The following is a 16,442-nucleotide window of genomic DNA, read 5'->3' as shown; positions in this document are numbered from 1 at the left end:
TGTCCTGCTGTCCTCATACATGTCCTGCTGTCCTCATACATGTCCTGTACCAGTCTAACATACTTTTCTGCCGCTCCAGATTTCCTCATATAACACCACACCTCCTCCCTCAGCACTCTGTCAGATGCTTTTTCTAAATCCACAAAGACACAATGGAGTTCTTTCTGACCCTCTCTGTTCTTCTTCATCATCATCCTCAAAGCAAAGATGGATCTGTGGTGCTCTTTCTCAGTATGAAACCATCCTGCTGCTCACAGATAGTCACTTCTGGTCTAAGTCTTGCTTCCACAACTCTCTCCCAGATCTTCATCATGTGGCTCATCAACTTAATTCCCCTGTAGTTGCTACAACTCTGTACATCACCCTTGTTCTTAAAAATGGGCACCAGCACTTCTTCTCCATTCCTCAGGCATTTTCTCACCCTCAAATATGCCATTGAATATTTGAGTCAAAAATCTCACTGCCATCTCTCCAAGACATTTCCAAACCTCCACTGGTATGTCATCAGGTCCTACTGCCTTCCTCTTCTTCAGTCTTTTCAGAGCTTTCTGGACTTCCCCCTCACTAATCTTTCCCACTTCCTGGTCCACAGTTTCTATGACCTCTACTCTTCTTTCTCTTTCATTCTCTTCATTCATTAGCTCCTCAAAGTACTCCTTCCATCTTCCCGTCACACTCTCCTCACTTGTTAGAACATTACCATTCCTATCTTTAATAAGCCTAACCTGCTGCACATCCTTTCCAGCCTGATCCCTCTGTCTTGCCAATCGGTACAAGTCCTTCTCACCCTCTTTAGTGTCCAGTCTCCCATACAACTCATCATACCCCTTCTGCTTTGTCTTAGCTACCTCTCTCTCTGCTCTACGTCCCATCTCCTTATATTCCTGTCTCCTCTCTTCAGTCCTCTCTCTGTCATATTTCTTCTTGGCTAACCTCTTTCTTTGAACATCTTCCTGCGCTTCCCTATTCCACCACCAGGTTTCCTTATCATCCATTCTCTGTCCAGATGACACACCAAGTACCTTCCTACCTGTCTCTCTAATTACTGTTGCTGTAGTAGCCCAGTCATCTGGAAGCTCTTTCTTACCACCCAGAGCCTTTAACAGCTCCTCTCTGAATTTATCACAACATTCTTCCTTCTTCATCTTCCACCATTTGATCTTCTTCTCTGATTTGACTCTTTTTTTCTCTTCTTCACAACAACAGTCATTCTACACACAACCATCCAATGCTGTCTGGCCACGCTCTCCCCTGCCACAACCTTACAGTCTCCAATCTCCCTCAGGTTTCCTCTTCTACACAGAATGTAGTCGACCTGCGTACTCCTTCCTCCACTCTTATAGGTCACTCTATGCTCCTCCCTCTTTTTGAAATAGGTGTTGACTACAGCCATTTCCATTCTATTGGTGAAATCCACCACCATCTGTCCTTCCTGGTTTCTTTCATTGACACCAAACCTACCCATCACTTCCTCATCCTCTGTTTCCTTCACCAACATGTCCATTCAGGTCTGCTCCCATCACCACTCTCTCCTCCCTGGGAATACTCTCTATCACTTCATCCAGATCTTTACAAAATGTATCTTTCTCCTCCACATCACATCCAACCTGTGGAGCTTACCATACCATACCATTTTATTTATAAAGCACTTAAAACAGCAACAAGGCCAACCAAAGTGCTGTACAGACAAAACAACAGGTAACACACAAAGCAAAATACAAAATGAGGTAAATCAGAATATAGACATAAAAACGATGCAGATAATGACGACTAACCAGTGTGGAGCATACAGGATCAAAACACAGATCATCTGGTGTTGAAAGCTACTGAATAGTAGTGAGTTTTTAAGCGGAACTTGAAAACCGAGAGGGAGGGGTCCTGTCTGACAAACAGAGGTAACTCGTTCCAAAGTCTTGGTCCTGCTACAGAGAAGGCCCTGTCACCTCTGCGCTTAAGACGAGTTCCTGGAACTGTGAGGAGCAACTGGTCCGCTGACCTCAGGGGGCATGGTGGGACATACGGTTGTAGCAGATCAGAGAGATGGTGGGGGGGTGGGGCTGTTATGCGATTTGTAGACATACATGAGTATTTTGAACTGGATTCTAAGGTGAACCGGTAACCAGTGCAGGGAGGCCAAAACTGGTGTAATGTGCTCTCTTTTGCCTGTACTGGTCAAAAATCGGGCTGCTTAAGCATAACCACTGACCATGTTTAGCACCAAACCTTCTACTTCTACCTTCAGGCACATCACCTTATCTGACAACTCTTTTCACCTCTACTACATTCTTTACCAACTCCTCCTTCAGGACCACCCCTACTCCATTCCTCTTTCTATCCACACCATGGTGAAACGGTTTGAACCCTGCTCCAATGCTGCGAGCCTTGCTGCCCTTCCACTTGGTCTCTTGGACACATAAAACATCTACCTTCCTTCTCAGCATCATGTCAGCCAGCCCTCTACCTTTGCCTGTCATTGTCCCCACATTTAGAGTTGCAGCCCTCAGTCCTACATTCTTCACTTTCCTCTTCTCCTCTGTCTCCTGACACGTTTCCCTCCTCGTGGTCTTCAACTAACAGTAGCACAATTTCTACCGGCACCCTGTTTGTCAACAGCACCGGTGGTGGTCGTTGTTAATCCGGGCCTCAAACGATCCGATATGGTTTTGCTTTGATGAACTCGCATTATGGTTTTGGCAAAAGTGTTTAACATCGGATGCTGTTCCTGACACATCCCTCACCATTTCCCCGTGCTTGGGACCAGCACGATGGATACACTGGGTTGTGCTCCCTAGTCCTAGGTTTGAGTCCACGGCTTGCTCTAAAAATGTTCTAATATTTATGTCCGTCGTTTTTGCTCTTTCTGTTAAAATACGTTCTGAAGTCAAACAAGTGGAAATCCTTTGTTCACATCATTAAAAAACAACTTGTACTGAATTTCGTGAGTTGTCAAATTGCAGAAATATTTGTGTATTGTGTAAAGAATGCATTTTCTAAATCATAAAGTTGTTTTTAGTTTGAACCTGAATGGCTTGTTTTACAGTGCCCAGGTGAAGGTGTTTGTGACGGGTCTGTTCAGCCTGAACCAGGACATCCCAGCATTCAAGGAACACCTGAGAGATTTCCTTGTGCAGATCAAGGTGAGCAAGCAAACGATGTTACAGCCACAGTGTAGACAGGAAGCTGTTAGTTTTTAAGAGCTGATTCAATGCATCTTTTTCACAGTTCATATTTTAAAATAAACATCTCAGTAGGCCTCACAACAAGCTGTTGAAGTTTCAGTAAAACTTAACCAAGTTTTATTTAGATTTTGTTATTTTAACTGCAAACGGGACAGCTTTGACTGTAAACCTGAACGAGGCCACTTTAATCAAGACGTGGGGGTGAGACTAGCTCGGAACATTCAGATCCAGTTTAGGGTTCACACTAGGGATGTGCGATATGGCATAAAATTCATATCACGATATGTATTGTGAAGGGTGGCGATAACAATATATATCACAATATGTTTTTGGTATAAAACTTTCAATAGGAATGGAAAAAAAAAAGCATAGGGTGTACTTTGGCCATCGTTAATTTTGAAAACTGCTAGACCACAAAATAATCTCAATTAAGAAAATTCCACCACTAGGTCCAGAGAGTTTTAAATGATAAAGAAATCAAGTATTAGGCTTCTTTCTTATAAAACAGTGCAAAATATATCAAATGAAGTTTTAGCCATATGTTTCAAACAAAAGAATGTTGTTAACTCTCAACAGTTTCCAGTCGTCTCACTTAAGAAATGAAGAGCAACAGAGCAGCAAGTGCACGCTGAAACACTTCACCCTCCAACCCTCTAGTGGGCGACTCGCTGACAACAAACGCAACCAGTTTCCTCTGTGGCTCTGACCCGAGGGTCTCGCAGTAAAATCACACAACACAGCGTTCTTTCACAGATCAGAGAGCAGGTTTCTCTAAAGCTGACCAACGCTTACTTTAACTTTCGATGGAAAACTAACTTTTGACGGAACTCAGCGTTTTGCACATGCGTCAGAATTCGGCAACACTACGGCAAGCCGGCCGCAGTTAGCTTGTAGCTTCGCTACTTGGCTCTTAAAGAAAAGACTTTACCACCGCTTACGCAGTTTTCAACTCAAAAAAAGTAATGATTAAATCTGACAACTGTGATTTTACTTCAGACACAGCATTACTGCGGTTAGCCCCCCATCCTGCCATCGAGGAGTTTTTTAACTACCTTGGTGGTTAAAAAGAGATTGGAGAGCCCGACCCAAAGTCCCCAGGTTCCACTTCCTCTGTGGAAGACGTGCCAGTGGGATTGAAGAGATCTTCGAAGTATTCTGCCCACCGACCCACGACATCCCAAGTTGAGGTCAGCAACGCACCACCCCCACTATAAACGGTGTTGGTGGCGTACCACTTCCCCACCCTGAGACGCCGGATGGTGGACCAGAATCGCCTTGAAGCCGTGCGGAAGTCATTCGCCATGGCCTCTTCGAACTACTTCCATGCCTGAGTATTTGCTTCAGCGACCACCCGAGCCACATGCCGCTTGGACTGCCAGTGCTCATCAGCTGCTTCTGGGGTCCCACAGGCCAAAAATGCCCGATAGGACTCCTTCTTCAGCCTGACAGCATCCCTCACCGCCGGTGTCCACCACCGGGTTCGAGGGCTGCTGCCGCGACAGGCACCGACAACCCTGCGGCCACAGCTCCGGTAAGCCGCCTCGACAATAGAGGCACGGAACATGGCCCACTCAGACTCAATGTCCCCTACCTCCCCCGGAACATGTTCTAAGTTCTCCCGGAGGTGGGAGTTAAAGCTCCGTCCCATCAGATCCTCACAATACGTTTGGGCCTGCCAGGTCTGACCGGCATCCTCCCCCACCATCAGAGCCAACTCACCACCATGTAGTGGTCAGTGGACAGCTCCGCCCCTCTCTTCACCCGAGTGTCCATGACATGTGGCCGCAGTTCAGATGAGACAACAACAAAGTCGATCATCGAACTGTGGCCTAGGGTGTCCTGGTGCCAAGAGCACATATGGACACCTTTATGCCTGGACATGGTGTTTGTTATGGACAATCCATGATGAGCACAGAAGTCCAACAACAGAACACCACTCTGGTTCAGATCAGGGGGGCCAATCCTCCCAACCACACCCCTCCAGGTCTCGCTGTCATTGCCCACGTGAGTGTTGAAGTCCCGCAGCAGAACAAGGGAGTCCCCGTGAGGTGCAGTCTCCAGTACCCCCTCCAAGGACTCTAAAAAGGGTGGGTAATCTGAACTGCTGTTTGGTGCATAAGCACAAACGACAGTTGGAACCTGTCCCCCCACACATAGGCGGAGAGAGGCCACCCTCTCATTCACCGGGGTGAACCCCAATGTACAGGCACCAAGATTGGGGGCAACAAGTATGCCCACTCCTGCTCAGCACCTCTCACCAGGGGCAACTCCAGAGTGGAAGAGTGTCCAACCCCTCTCAAGGAAACTGGTTCCAGAGCCATGTGTTGAGGTGAGTCCAACTATTTCTAGCCAGAACCTCTCAACCTCACACACCAGCACGGACTCCTTCCCCACCAGAGACATGACATTCCATGTCCCAACAGCTTCTGTAGCCGGAAACAGAACAAATGTATGATATTGTAGAGACTTACCTGCTTCTGATCCTTCATCCACACGGCGGTGAAGTTAGTTTACGACTCCGTCATGTTTACGTTTCATCAGCGTGGTTCTCCGTGTTGTCACTTTTCAAAGCTGCATGTTGCGCAGTTTTTATCTTTGTGAAGCATCAAGAGCTCCCACAGTTTTCTCTTTGTCGGTCATTTGTAAAACGTACTTAATTTCCTTTGAAAACAGCCTCTGCTTCCCCCTCGCTCTGTTCAACTTGCGCTGCAGAGTTTTTGTATTTTAATTTTATTTTTTTACTTTAGTCAGTCAGCATTGACTGACTAAAGTAAATATATGAAGTAATGGTTGACGATGCTCTGCAGGTGAACAAAACGGCTCCGCAGCGCCGTGAGAGACTCTTAATCGCGTGACACAATGAATCGATAATGAAATTCGTTACCAACTCTTTTAATCATGGATTTTCATCATTTTATTGATTCGTTGTTGCAGCCCTAGAACATACAATGATGCCAACACATGGTACTTTACTTATTAAATTAGTACCATTGATTTTTATTGTTAAACACTTTTGGTAACAGCTGCTGTTTTTAAATGTACTTTTTAAATAAATTTGACGTGATTTCTGCTCAGCAGAGCCCCGAGAAATGGGAAGAACTCCTCCCTCCCCTTGTCTCCTCCACTCAGTTTCACGCATTCGGATGAGCTTAAATGAGATATTGGTATTTAAACACATGGTTACCGTACACAGAAATACTTTTTTAACTTTGACTTAAATATGTATCAGTTTTGACTGGCTGCTTTAAAAATAAATCTGACTTCTCCGCTGAGCTCTTGTGATGGAAGTGGAGGAGAAGGAGCCCTCATGTTGTCTCCTCTCCATGCTCGATGCAAGTTTAAATGAAATAGATATTTAAACACACATTCACCGTATACAGAAAAATGTTGCACAAAGAATTTAAAAACTTTTATTAAAATTTGTATCAGACTTGACTGCCTTGTGTCCCCAATACCTGACCATCGACCCATTGATGCAAAGCTTAAAGGCAGCAGCTGTTTCCTTCTTCCACAGCCGGATCAATCACTTTTAACATGAAAGCTGCATCATAAGAAACTCTTTGTGCCGTTTCCATTATTGCTGCAGATGAACAGGTCTGTGCATGAGGCGCAAACTATGGTAACAATATGGTATTTATACAGTTTAGTCCCATTGAGCCTCAGGAGCTCATTTACAAGAGAGACCTGATTTTAACAGAGTGATGACAACAGTCAACAACAAAGACAACAGTAGACAATCATAAAAGAAAGCAAACAAATTGAGAAGGGTAAATGAAGCAAATGGTATTTTAAAAAACAAAAACGTCTAGAATGTAAAGCGATGTAAAATGCTAAAAACAGGAACACGTCTGCGTTGGTTTTTCACATGAACTGAACAGATGTTTAAAGCCACTTAGAGAGGTCAAAGGTCGAGAGCTGCAGATCTTTTTACAAGATATTCCAGGAAACAGGAGCGGAGTAGGAGAAGGTCCTTTTGTCTAGTTCAGTCCTCACTGAGGGAACACTGCAGGTAATAATGTCCTGAGAGCGCACGCTGTAGCTGCACTCACACAGAGACATGTAGGAGGAGATGTATGAAGGCAGCAGACCAGGAAGTGATTTAAAGATGAAAATGTACCAGTGGGAGAGGCTGTGTGAAGTTAATGGTGACCAGTTAACCAGTGAATACTGGGTGCAGTGGTGGGTACGGTAGTTACAACCAGTTCTGAATCTTAGTACACCATGATAGACAGCATCCAACATCTGCAGCATCCAACATCTGCAAGGTGCTATATACCTCAGTAAACCTCATTGGTCATCGAGGTTAGACTTCTGGTCACATGATGAGAGTGGGTGGAGTTATGGTAGGGAATTTGAAACCCTGAGCAAAAGACTTTTGTACATGTGGTTACTTGAGGGCATTCACTCTGTGTCACCAAAGCTCGCCCTAAAGCCCCAGTATACTCCCGCGTACGTCCGCGTGAACACGTGTACTGTACGCCGAGGGTTCATACTCCAGCGTACACCCCAAGCAGCTGCAGTGCAGCTTAACAGACGAGGGGCGTTAACCTTCGGGACAAATTGAGGTCGCCGATTGGTCATTTGCTGACACGCCTACTGGATTGATTGACAGGTCGGGGGAAAAAAGAGCTGGCAGCCTCAGCCGCAGCGGTGTTCTGTGTTTATATGTTGTTAATAAAAAGATTTAAAAAAAAAAAAACAGGGAGCGCTGGCTCTACAGTCCACACATCAGACCAGCCCACCAGGAAATCTCCAGACCCTCCCACAGCCACGCTGGACGTGAGTTTAATTCGCTCGCGGCGCCCAGCTCCTTAATTTCTCACCATTTCAGTCATGGCATCAGTGGAGGAGGAAGAGATCACTGCCTCTTGGCAAAAAAACAAAAGAAAAGGCCAGATCAGAGATGAAGAAGGAATTTAATACATTGGTGTCGCAAACAAAACAGTCCGTCGCTGGGCAGTTTATTGTGCGACACCGCGTACGTGTATGTGGTCGTAAAAATGTGAGCTTTGCACGGACATACCCTGGGGGGTACGCTCGTACCTCCACATGCGTACGGACGTGCGTACCTTTGCGCGTACCTCTGCGTATGGACGTGCGCGGCAGTATACTTGGGGGCTTTAGAGGGTTGGGTCATATGAGCTCCCAGTTCTGTCAAAGGAAAATGTTATTCAGCAGCATGAAGTTTGTCAAAATAAAATATAAAAATTAGTGCTGGGCAAAGATTCAAATTTCAATCACAATTAATCTCAAATATTTTGCGATTAATCTGATTAGTTTGCACAAAATTAAATTATGACTTAAAGATGTTTAGAACATTTTTAAGGAACTGTTTTCTATAAACAATGTTCACTACATTACAAAGACACTTTCTAACAGCAGTGTTCTTCTAACAATTAAAGTATTTCTAATAACAAACATGAACACATCAAATATGAAACCAAAGCTGTTTGCCAGGACAAAATGTTTTTAGTTTATTTTAGAGAGAAAATAAATTCCTTCAAAGTCAAAACCACAATCATAACAGATTAACAACAAATTCAAAATATACATGTTTTTTCTGAAATGTTACAAGAATAAACCTTTTTAAACGAGCAGCATCATGAAGAGTTGATCTGATGCTGCTCAATAATCCAGGTAGATTATCTAACCAGGTTAAGTGAGGTCTTCTGAACAGATTCTTCTTTGTTGAAACGTTTTATCTTTTGTTCAAAAGACTTCTTCAGTCTGAGGACGTGATAAAAACTCAGTCCAGTAGCCTCATCAACCAGTTTCTGCTAACCAGAACCAGTACCGACATGTGAGGACCATCAACCTAGTAATTGATAGTAAGAGCTCTGCTTGCTGTTCGCTGGTGGACTGAGTGATTCTACTGGTATTCTGACAGGGGTTCCTCTAGGATTCATTTTAACTGGTGGTGGGCTGCCTGCCTGCCTGCGGGGCGGGGGTCCTCTTCAAAAAATTTTTGAATAAAAAGATGCCATTTTCTGATTCTGATTTATTTTAACAGGTTGTTAAACATCTACGTTTACCTACGCTTGTAAACACTTGATTCAACAATTATTTTAGAGACATCAACAAAATAAAGTCAGGTGCTCTGGACGGATTTAAAAAATAGTTGAAATTATTGATCATGCATCAAGATATTTTAGAGACGCCTCGTTCAACTAGTCCATATCTGCATCATCCTGTTTATAAACTCACTCCGATGACTAAGATATTAATGTGAAACAATTTATCGCAAACAATGACTTTAGGTTACACTAGACTTTTTGTTAATTTTTTTTTATTTCTAACACAACATCCCGTTGTACTGAGCAGTGGTGACACTGAACTGCATGTTTAAATAATATAAACTTTACCCAGTGAACATTTTAATCACCAGCAGCAGTGAACTCAGGGCTTTTTGCTCTTTTCTGATTTAGTGGTAGACTCCTAACAGAAAATGACCTGGGGTCATGCAGCTTCACAACATTAAATTACACTGTGCCGAGCACGTGACAAAAAACAATCATTTTAGTCACTTTTTTGTCAACCTGCATGTAATTATTAAAACAAAATAATTTACAGGTTCCTTCTTTGCTTCCACAATTTCTGCACTTCATAACTTTTATTCCTCTTTCCTTCACAATCCTCTGGGAATAACGTCCACCTTCTTCTTCTCCTGTTTTCATTCCCACTGTTCCTTCCCAATCACTGATTTTAACTGTTTTACTTTCCATAAAACTTGTCACTTGGCTTCTTTCTGCCTAACACCATCTTTCTCCTTCAAGGTGTTCTCTAGAACTCCATCAGCTGAACTTTTCTAATCTGAAGGCAACATCTCGCCGCGCACAACACGGACACTAGTTAAGATGCTATGCGCTCTGTTTCTCTCTCACATCCTGACACGCACACACCCGCCGATCAACAGCTAATGTAGCTGTAAGCTAACACGCAACACGGGAGTGTCTCTCCCCCCCAACCCCGACAACAAAACTTCCCGAAGAGATGAGCACCTGCCACCTGCTAAGCTAACCTTCACCTTTTCTCTCCCGTCGACTCGTCTCTAGTGTCACAGAGCGGTGCTGTGGTTCGCAGGCAGCAGGAGCCAGCAGGGTTGGCTTTTCAAAATAAAGTAAATTTTAACGTTTCGTGATATTGAAATTTATTACAGTTCTATATAAACCTTTATTCTGAAGGTGTGGCAACTTGTATTTTACCATGGCGGTGCGCCACGATTAATTACATGTAGAGAAAACCCTGTCTTTTATACATATTCTAGATAAGAGAGGAGTAAAAGAAGCCATCTAACAATAGTCACTACATTAAAAACGGGTAAAGCACAAGATAAAACCAGGTCCAAAGTGTGTCCATGTTCATATGTAGGACCAGTCACAGCCTGCACAAGATTAAGAGTCAATGCTGTTTAAAAAGAACTGCACCATGGGTACAGCAGGACAACACACATGGATATTAAAATCACCAACTATAAGGACTCGGTCATACTTTGGCATAATTTCAGCCCAAAAGTCTGAAGAATCATTTATAAAATCATTATTGTACTTGAGGTGGATAGACCACCACACACAGCACAATGTGGGAGGAGCCGAGTTCAGACGGGCTCAAAGCTGCTGAATGAAGATGGAGGCAGCTGTTTACAGTCAAAACAACTTTTAACAACGGGTACTATTCCTCCTCCTCAACCAGACGTCTGTGGGGAATTAAAATAGCAGCAATCCTGCAGTAAAAGTTCCATCAAAACGCTGGACTCACCTGGTCCACGATCTAATCCCTGATATAAAAAGAAATCCCCGATGATAAAGTTTTATTAGCCGGCGATCTGGCATCAATCAGGCCCGTCCTGGCAGCAAGCGGATCTGCGTCCTTATTCAACATCCGAGGGTTTTACCCTGCTCCGCTGTCGGGATCAGCTGGCAGACTGGAGCAAACGTTGCTCTGCACGTGTGGCCAGTTCTGGTGAACGATTTCTTGCCGTCAGTCATCCAAGTTTCCCACTGAGCTCAGAGTTAATGCACGATTCACACTGATGTCGAGTGGCTGTGAATACTCTGTTGAGATGCAGTTTCCCCACTCCCCATGGTGACCTGTTGGGTCATTTCATTGGTCAGATTTTTTTTACCGGAGTCTTATTGAGTCACCAGGACCCACCCCCCAAGAGAGACTTGTATTAGGCAGCTATGTGAGCACCGTGTTACTTTTCTAAGTAAATTAAGACGATTCTTATTCATAAACAGAATTATACCAGTACATTTTCCTTAATCTAGCATATTGAACGTCGGTCTGTGCAACCCGGAAGTATTCCTTTTAGTGCATGCGCAAATGAGCTTCACTACAGATCGGGTTCCGCAACAGATCGGGTTCCGCAACAGATCGGGTAACCACAAGCCCGTCCAAAAAAGAAATCCATAAATTAGTGGCAGCATTGTATAAGCCATGGGGTCCGAAGCGTGTGAAAAAAGTAGCAGCTTTTAGTCTGTAAATTCCGGTAGTTGCATTGTGAGGTCTGCCTAATGGAGCGGCATTCTTCATGGCCCTTCTCAGCTGAACGTATCGAGTGCTGCACTCCAGACGGCTGACCAACATGAATCTGCACAGACCTCTGGACTGGTTTGTGTGAATCAAGTTTTTACTTCTTTGTGTCTACACCAACATGTAGTTTGTGGATCACTCATACTTAATCGTGTTTGTGAGGATTGTTAAACAGGATGCCAATGAATGATCAAACTGTGGATCTGTCAAGTCAAAGTGTTTGATCTGGTAGAGCTTGCATCAGAACCAGATGAATCGAGTCTGTGAGGTTGAGTCCATGTGGACTCAAATCAGAGCGCAGAGATCCATCCAGCTAAAAGAAGCTCTTCGCTTCATGACTGCTGAACTTGTGCTGTTCTTCTCCTGCAGGAGTTTGCTGGTGAGGACACTACAGATCTTTTCCTGGAGGAGAGAGAGGCGGCTCTTCGCCAAGCCCAGGAGGAGAAGCACAAGCTCCAGATGTCTGTGCCGGGTATCCTCAACCCCCACGAGCTGCCCGAAGAGATGTGCGACTGAAGTGACTGCAGCAACTGTAACCTTCACCCCTAAAATGAGAGGATGCTTCCATGTTTTGTTTCTAGTGCGTTGGTGTGAGAGTGGCGTAGAGAAGACATCTTGGGGCCATAGGAAGGACCGTGACGCTCGGTTGTACGTCGACCAAATCAATGTGTATATGTAAATGAGATCCGCCCTCCCTCGTGGTTTAGACCCAGCTTTTGTTTCTTTACATTCATTTTATACAAAGATTGGTTTGTTTGTGTGTAACATGCAATCTTTTGTTACTCATTTGGTATTAAAGCTTTATGTCTGGCAATACGGTTCTTTTACTTCTGCGTAAAGTTTCAAATTAAGTTTTAATCCTCCTTCACCTTACTAAAATGACATCTTTGTTAATATGTAATATAATGTTTGAAGGATTTGCAGTGTTCCTGGCAGATTGCTCTGGTTTCTGAGGTGCCGTGTGCACTGAAAAGGATGAATGTGATGTCAAGGATTGGTTTGTACTTCCTTTTGTTTAGTTGACCTTTGTGTGCTTACTGTGTTGGTTTTTGAGGGTAAGGGGATGTTTGGGCTCCGGCTCACTAAGTGAGTTGCTCAGCTTTTGAATGAAATTGAAAGCTGTGTAAATCCTCGTCCTGTTTGTAAACCTTTGAGTACTCTGACAATATAAAGTTGGCTATTTTTACAAAACATCCGTATCACTGTGTTCATTATGATCGTGATTAGAATCACACTTAAGATGACCTTTAAGTTTTAGTAGATCTTTATCTGAAGGCAGTCAGTTCCCCTTCGAGGTTATTTATGTAATAAGTACTTGTAAAATGTTCCATTAAACAAAATGATTGTTGTCATATAAACTTTGTTTATTACATGTTTGCTTAATTAAAGTTTCAGGGAGACCGGACTAGTGTGGTGTTTAATTAATATTAAGCAAAGGACACCTAAAATGTTTTCACTTGCAAGGGTTAAGCACATTTGTGTTTGAAAGTTTGTGAAGCCTTTAGTTTTCTATATTTCTTCATAAATATGACCTCTCCTGGAAAAAAACCTAACCTTGACCCCTCCGACAACTTCCGGCCTGTCTCCAGACTCCCATTCACCTCTAAACCAATGGAAAAATTAGTTGAGTCTCAGTTGAAATGTTTCTTGGAGGATCACGCTGTCTAGAGTTATTCCAATCTGGCTTCAAAATTCTCTCCACAGCACTGAAACTGCTCTACCGAAGGTTTTAACGACGTTTTCCTAGCCACAGACGCAGGTGATTCTGCTTGTCCTATTGGACTTTACATGTGCTTATGGCACTCGACCATGGGATCCTCACTGCTAGGCTAGAGCAGTGGGTGGGCATCACAGGGTCAGCCCTCAAATGGTTTAGGTTCTACCTCTGACAACCTTTTGTGTCATCAAAGATTACATGTCAGCATCTGCAGCGCTTCAATGGGGGTTACCGCAGGGGTCCATCCTCGGTCCCCTTCTTTTATTTTATACCTGCTGCCACTAGGTGCTATTTTCCGCAAACACAACATACCCTTTCATTTATACACCGATGACTATCAAATTTACTTCCTCCTGAGGCACAGAGGCACACGCTCTATTCAGCCTCTTCTTGACTGCCTGGCTGACATCCGGGACTGGATGGCTTTAAACTTCTTAAGCTTCAATGAGAAGAAGTCTGAAGTCCTGCTGTTCCATCCCAGTGGCACAGTCATGAACCATGACATTGACCTTTCCTCTCTAGCCCCGTTAAGAGAAACAAAGGGTCACTAATCTGGGAGTGATAATGGACCTTTCCTTGAAACATGAACAGTCACGTAAACATGATTGTTAAATCCTGTTTTTTTTCAGCTGAGTTGGCTGTCTAAGCTGAAGCCCATTTTATCCAAAAAAGAATCTTGAGACAGTGATCCATGCGTTCATAACATCCAGGCTCGATGACTGCAATGTTCTTCTGTTTGGAATCAATCAAACCTCCATTGCTCGTCTACAATTGGTCCAAAATGCTGCAGCCCGATTTTTAACTGGTACAGGCCATAGAGAGCACATTACACCAGTTCTGGCCTCCCTACACTGGCTACTGGTTCACCTTCGGATCCAGTTCAAAATACTCCTGTATGTTTTTAAATCACTGAACAGTTCTGCCCCATCCTATCTCACTGATCTTCTGCAGCCATATGTCCCACCTTGCTCTCTCAGGTCAGCAGACCAGAGGCTCCTTTCAGTTCCAGAAACCTGTCGTAAGCTCAGAGGTGACAGGGCTTTCTCTGTTGCAGGTCCAAGACTTTGGAATGAGTTGCCATTGCGTGTCAGGCTCGCTCCCACTCTCACTGTTTTTAGGTCTCGCCTGAAAACACACTTTTATTCCCTTGCCTTTGACACGGTGTGATTTGATCCTGTCTGTAGTCTACAGTGTTGGCCATTCAGTCATTATCTGTTGCTATTTGTATCTATATTTTTATTTTATGTTTTCCTGTCCACTGTGCTTGTTTGTTTCTATTGTACATCACTTTGGTTGGCCTTGTTGCTGTTTTAAGTGCTATATAAATAAATTGGTATGATAAATATCAGTTTCACACATGTAGATAAAGAGAATCCAGTTAAACACATGAGACAAATATTATCCTTGGGCATTTATTAATTGAGGAAAATGATGCAGTGTTACATAAGGGCGTAAAAGGTAATGGATGGATGACATATTTGTGAGTACTGTTTATTTTTAATTTACATCATGTTTTATTTATTTATGGTTTAGGATCCGAACCCTTGGGGACTAGTGGCTTCGTAAATCATAACTTATTTTTTTGTTCCATTTCATTTATTTCAAGAACGATAAATTATGAAAAGCATCTTATTTAAATTAAACAATTGCCTATAATACGATGGTTAGTGATCATAGATATCCTATAAACACGATCGATATGATATTTATATGATATTTATATGATCTCTATGTTTGTGCTGAGGTGGTCATTTTTTCTTTTTTCTACTCGTTTGCCCTTGAGACCTCGTTTGTAAATTATCGCGAGACAAGCGGAGAAACACGAACAGCCGAAGGTCTTTACGGAGAAACACGAACAGCCGAAAGTCTTTACGGAGAAACACGAACAGCCGAAGGTCGTTACGGAAAATGCCGAACGCAGCCGACATCCTGTGTCGACTCCCCTCCCCTCCTCTTTCATCATGGCTGCTGTTTCAAAGCTCTGGTAACGCTCAGATTGATGATAGACTTTTATCCTTCAGTGCCTCTTCACCTTTTGGTGACCACCATCTTCGCTTGGATGTAAATCTCGTCCTCCACCTCGCAGTTCGTCAGGTTTCATTTAGTGGAGTAACCTTTGTATCATCCCCTTCACTGGGCCTTTTCAACATCCCCCAAACAAGTCGCAGCAGTTTTGCAATGGTTTGAGTTGCTGCTCTCAGATTTCTTCTCCATGAACAATGTGTGAAAACTGCGCTGAACTGGTGGAGGTTTTAAACGAAAGTAAGTAAATAAACCTTGAATTTCCATCAGACTGTGCTGGTTTAGCTGCTTCACGTTTAGCGTCGGTGCTCACTGAAGCTTGGTGGACGCATGTTAGCTCGGCCACTAGCTAAATATAACTTGTAGCCTTTGTTTTCCTTAGTTCGCACTTCCATGGGAGTCTTTTGTAAACCCCAAACGTGCACACGGGAGCACGTTGTGGCTAAACAAGTCGGGTTGTCGGTGACACTTGTTTCGTGTCGGGCTGTCTTCGGTCAGGCTGATGCCATTTCTGGGCCTCTCTGCCAAACGCCCCAAACAAATGTCCTTTCCACAGCACTAAAATGAAGCTGTGTGTGACGTGACGGGCGTGAGGAGAACATGTCGGCACGGCGGGGATGGAGGAGGGATGGAGGAGAGATGGAGGAGCCAGAGGAGCACGAGTGGTGTCTGCTGCTCAGCTAGGAGCTAGCTGCTCTGTTAGCCGTGCAGCTAGCCTGACTTTGTTTGGTGTGTTGGTCAGGTCACGGCTCCACGTCCACTGCCGACCATTGTTTTACACTCGAACTCTTCGCCTTTTCAAAATGGCCCACTCTTCCTCCGTGACCCCGTGCGTGTTGGGAGCGCTGACACGAACATGCGAGCAGACATTTTGATCGGAGCCTGTGTGTGAACGGAAGCTAGCCGCAGCTGAGCTAGCCGCAGCTGAGCTAGGTAAGCTAGCCACAGCTGAGCTAGCCGCAGCTGAGCTAGATGCAGCTAAGCTAGGTAAG

The 16,442-nt window shown here is 44.0% G+C and overlaps 2 protein-coding genes across 2 annotated transcripts in view; both read left to right on the top strand.

Moving 5' to 3' along the window:
- The window catches only part of xpo1a (exportin 1 (CRM1 homolog, yeast) a), a 38,126-nt gene extending 25,631 nt beyond the window's left edge, over nt 1-12,495 (top strand). The window contains exons 20-21 of the mRNA XM_037689898.1: nt 3,048-3,137; nt 12,081-12,495. Coding sequence (XP_037545826.1) covers nt 3,048-3,137; nt 12,081-12,227 — 237 coding nt within the window. The 3' untranslated portion in view covers nt 12,228-12,495. The remainder of the gene's footprint in view (nt 1-3,047; nt 3,138-12,080) is intronic.
- A 2,880-nt stretch (nt 12,496-15,375) lies between these two features.
- usp34 (ubiquitin specific peptidase 34) overlaps nt 15,376-16,442 on the top strand; it is a gene marked incomplete in the record, with an annotated part of 140,740 nt that continues 139,673 nt past the window's right edge. Inside the window, 1 exon segment of the mRNA XM_037689997.1 lies at nt 15,376-15,690. Within this exon segment, the coding sequence (XP_037545925.1) occupies nt 15,648-15,690 (43 nt within the window).

This window comes from Nematolebias whitei, chromosome 16 (genome assembly GCF_014905685.2).
Source record: "Nematolebias whitei isolate Nwh7 chromosome 16, NemWhi1, whole genome shotgun sequence".
Classification (NCBI taxonomy): domain Eukaryota; kingdom Metazoa; phylum Chordata; class Actinopteri; order Cyprinodontiformes; family Rivulidae; genus Nematolebias; species Nematolebias whitei.
The sequence above is the reverse complement of the archived record's forward strand: the minus strand, read 5'-3'. Positions and strand labels throughout refer to the sequence as shown.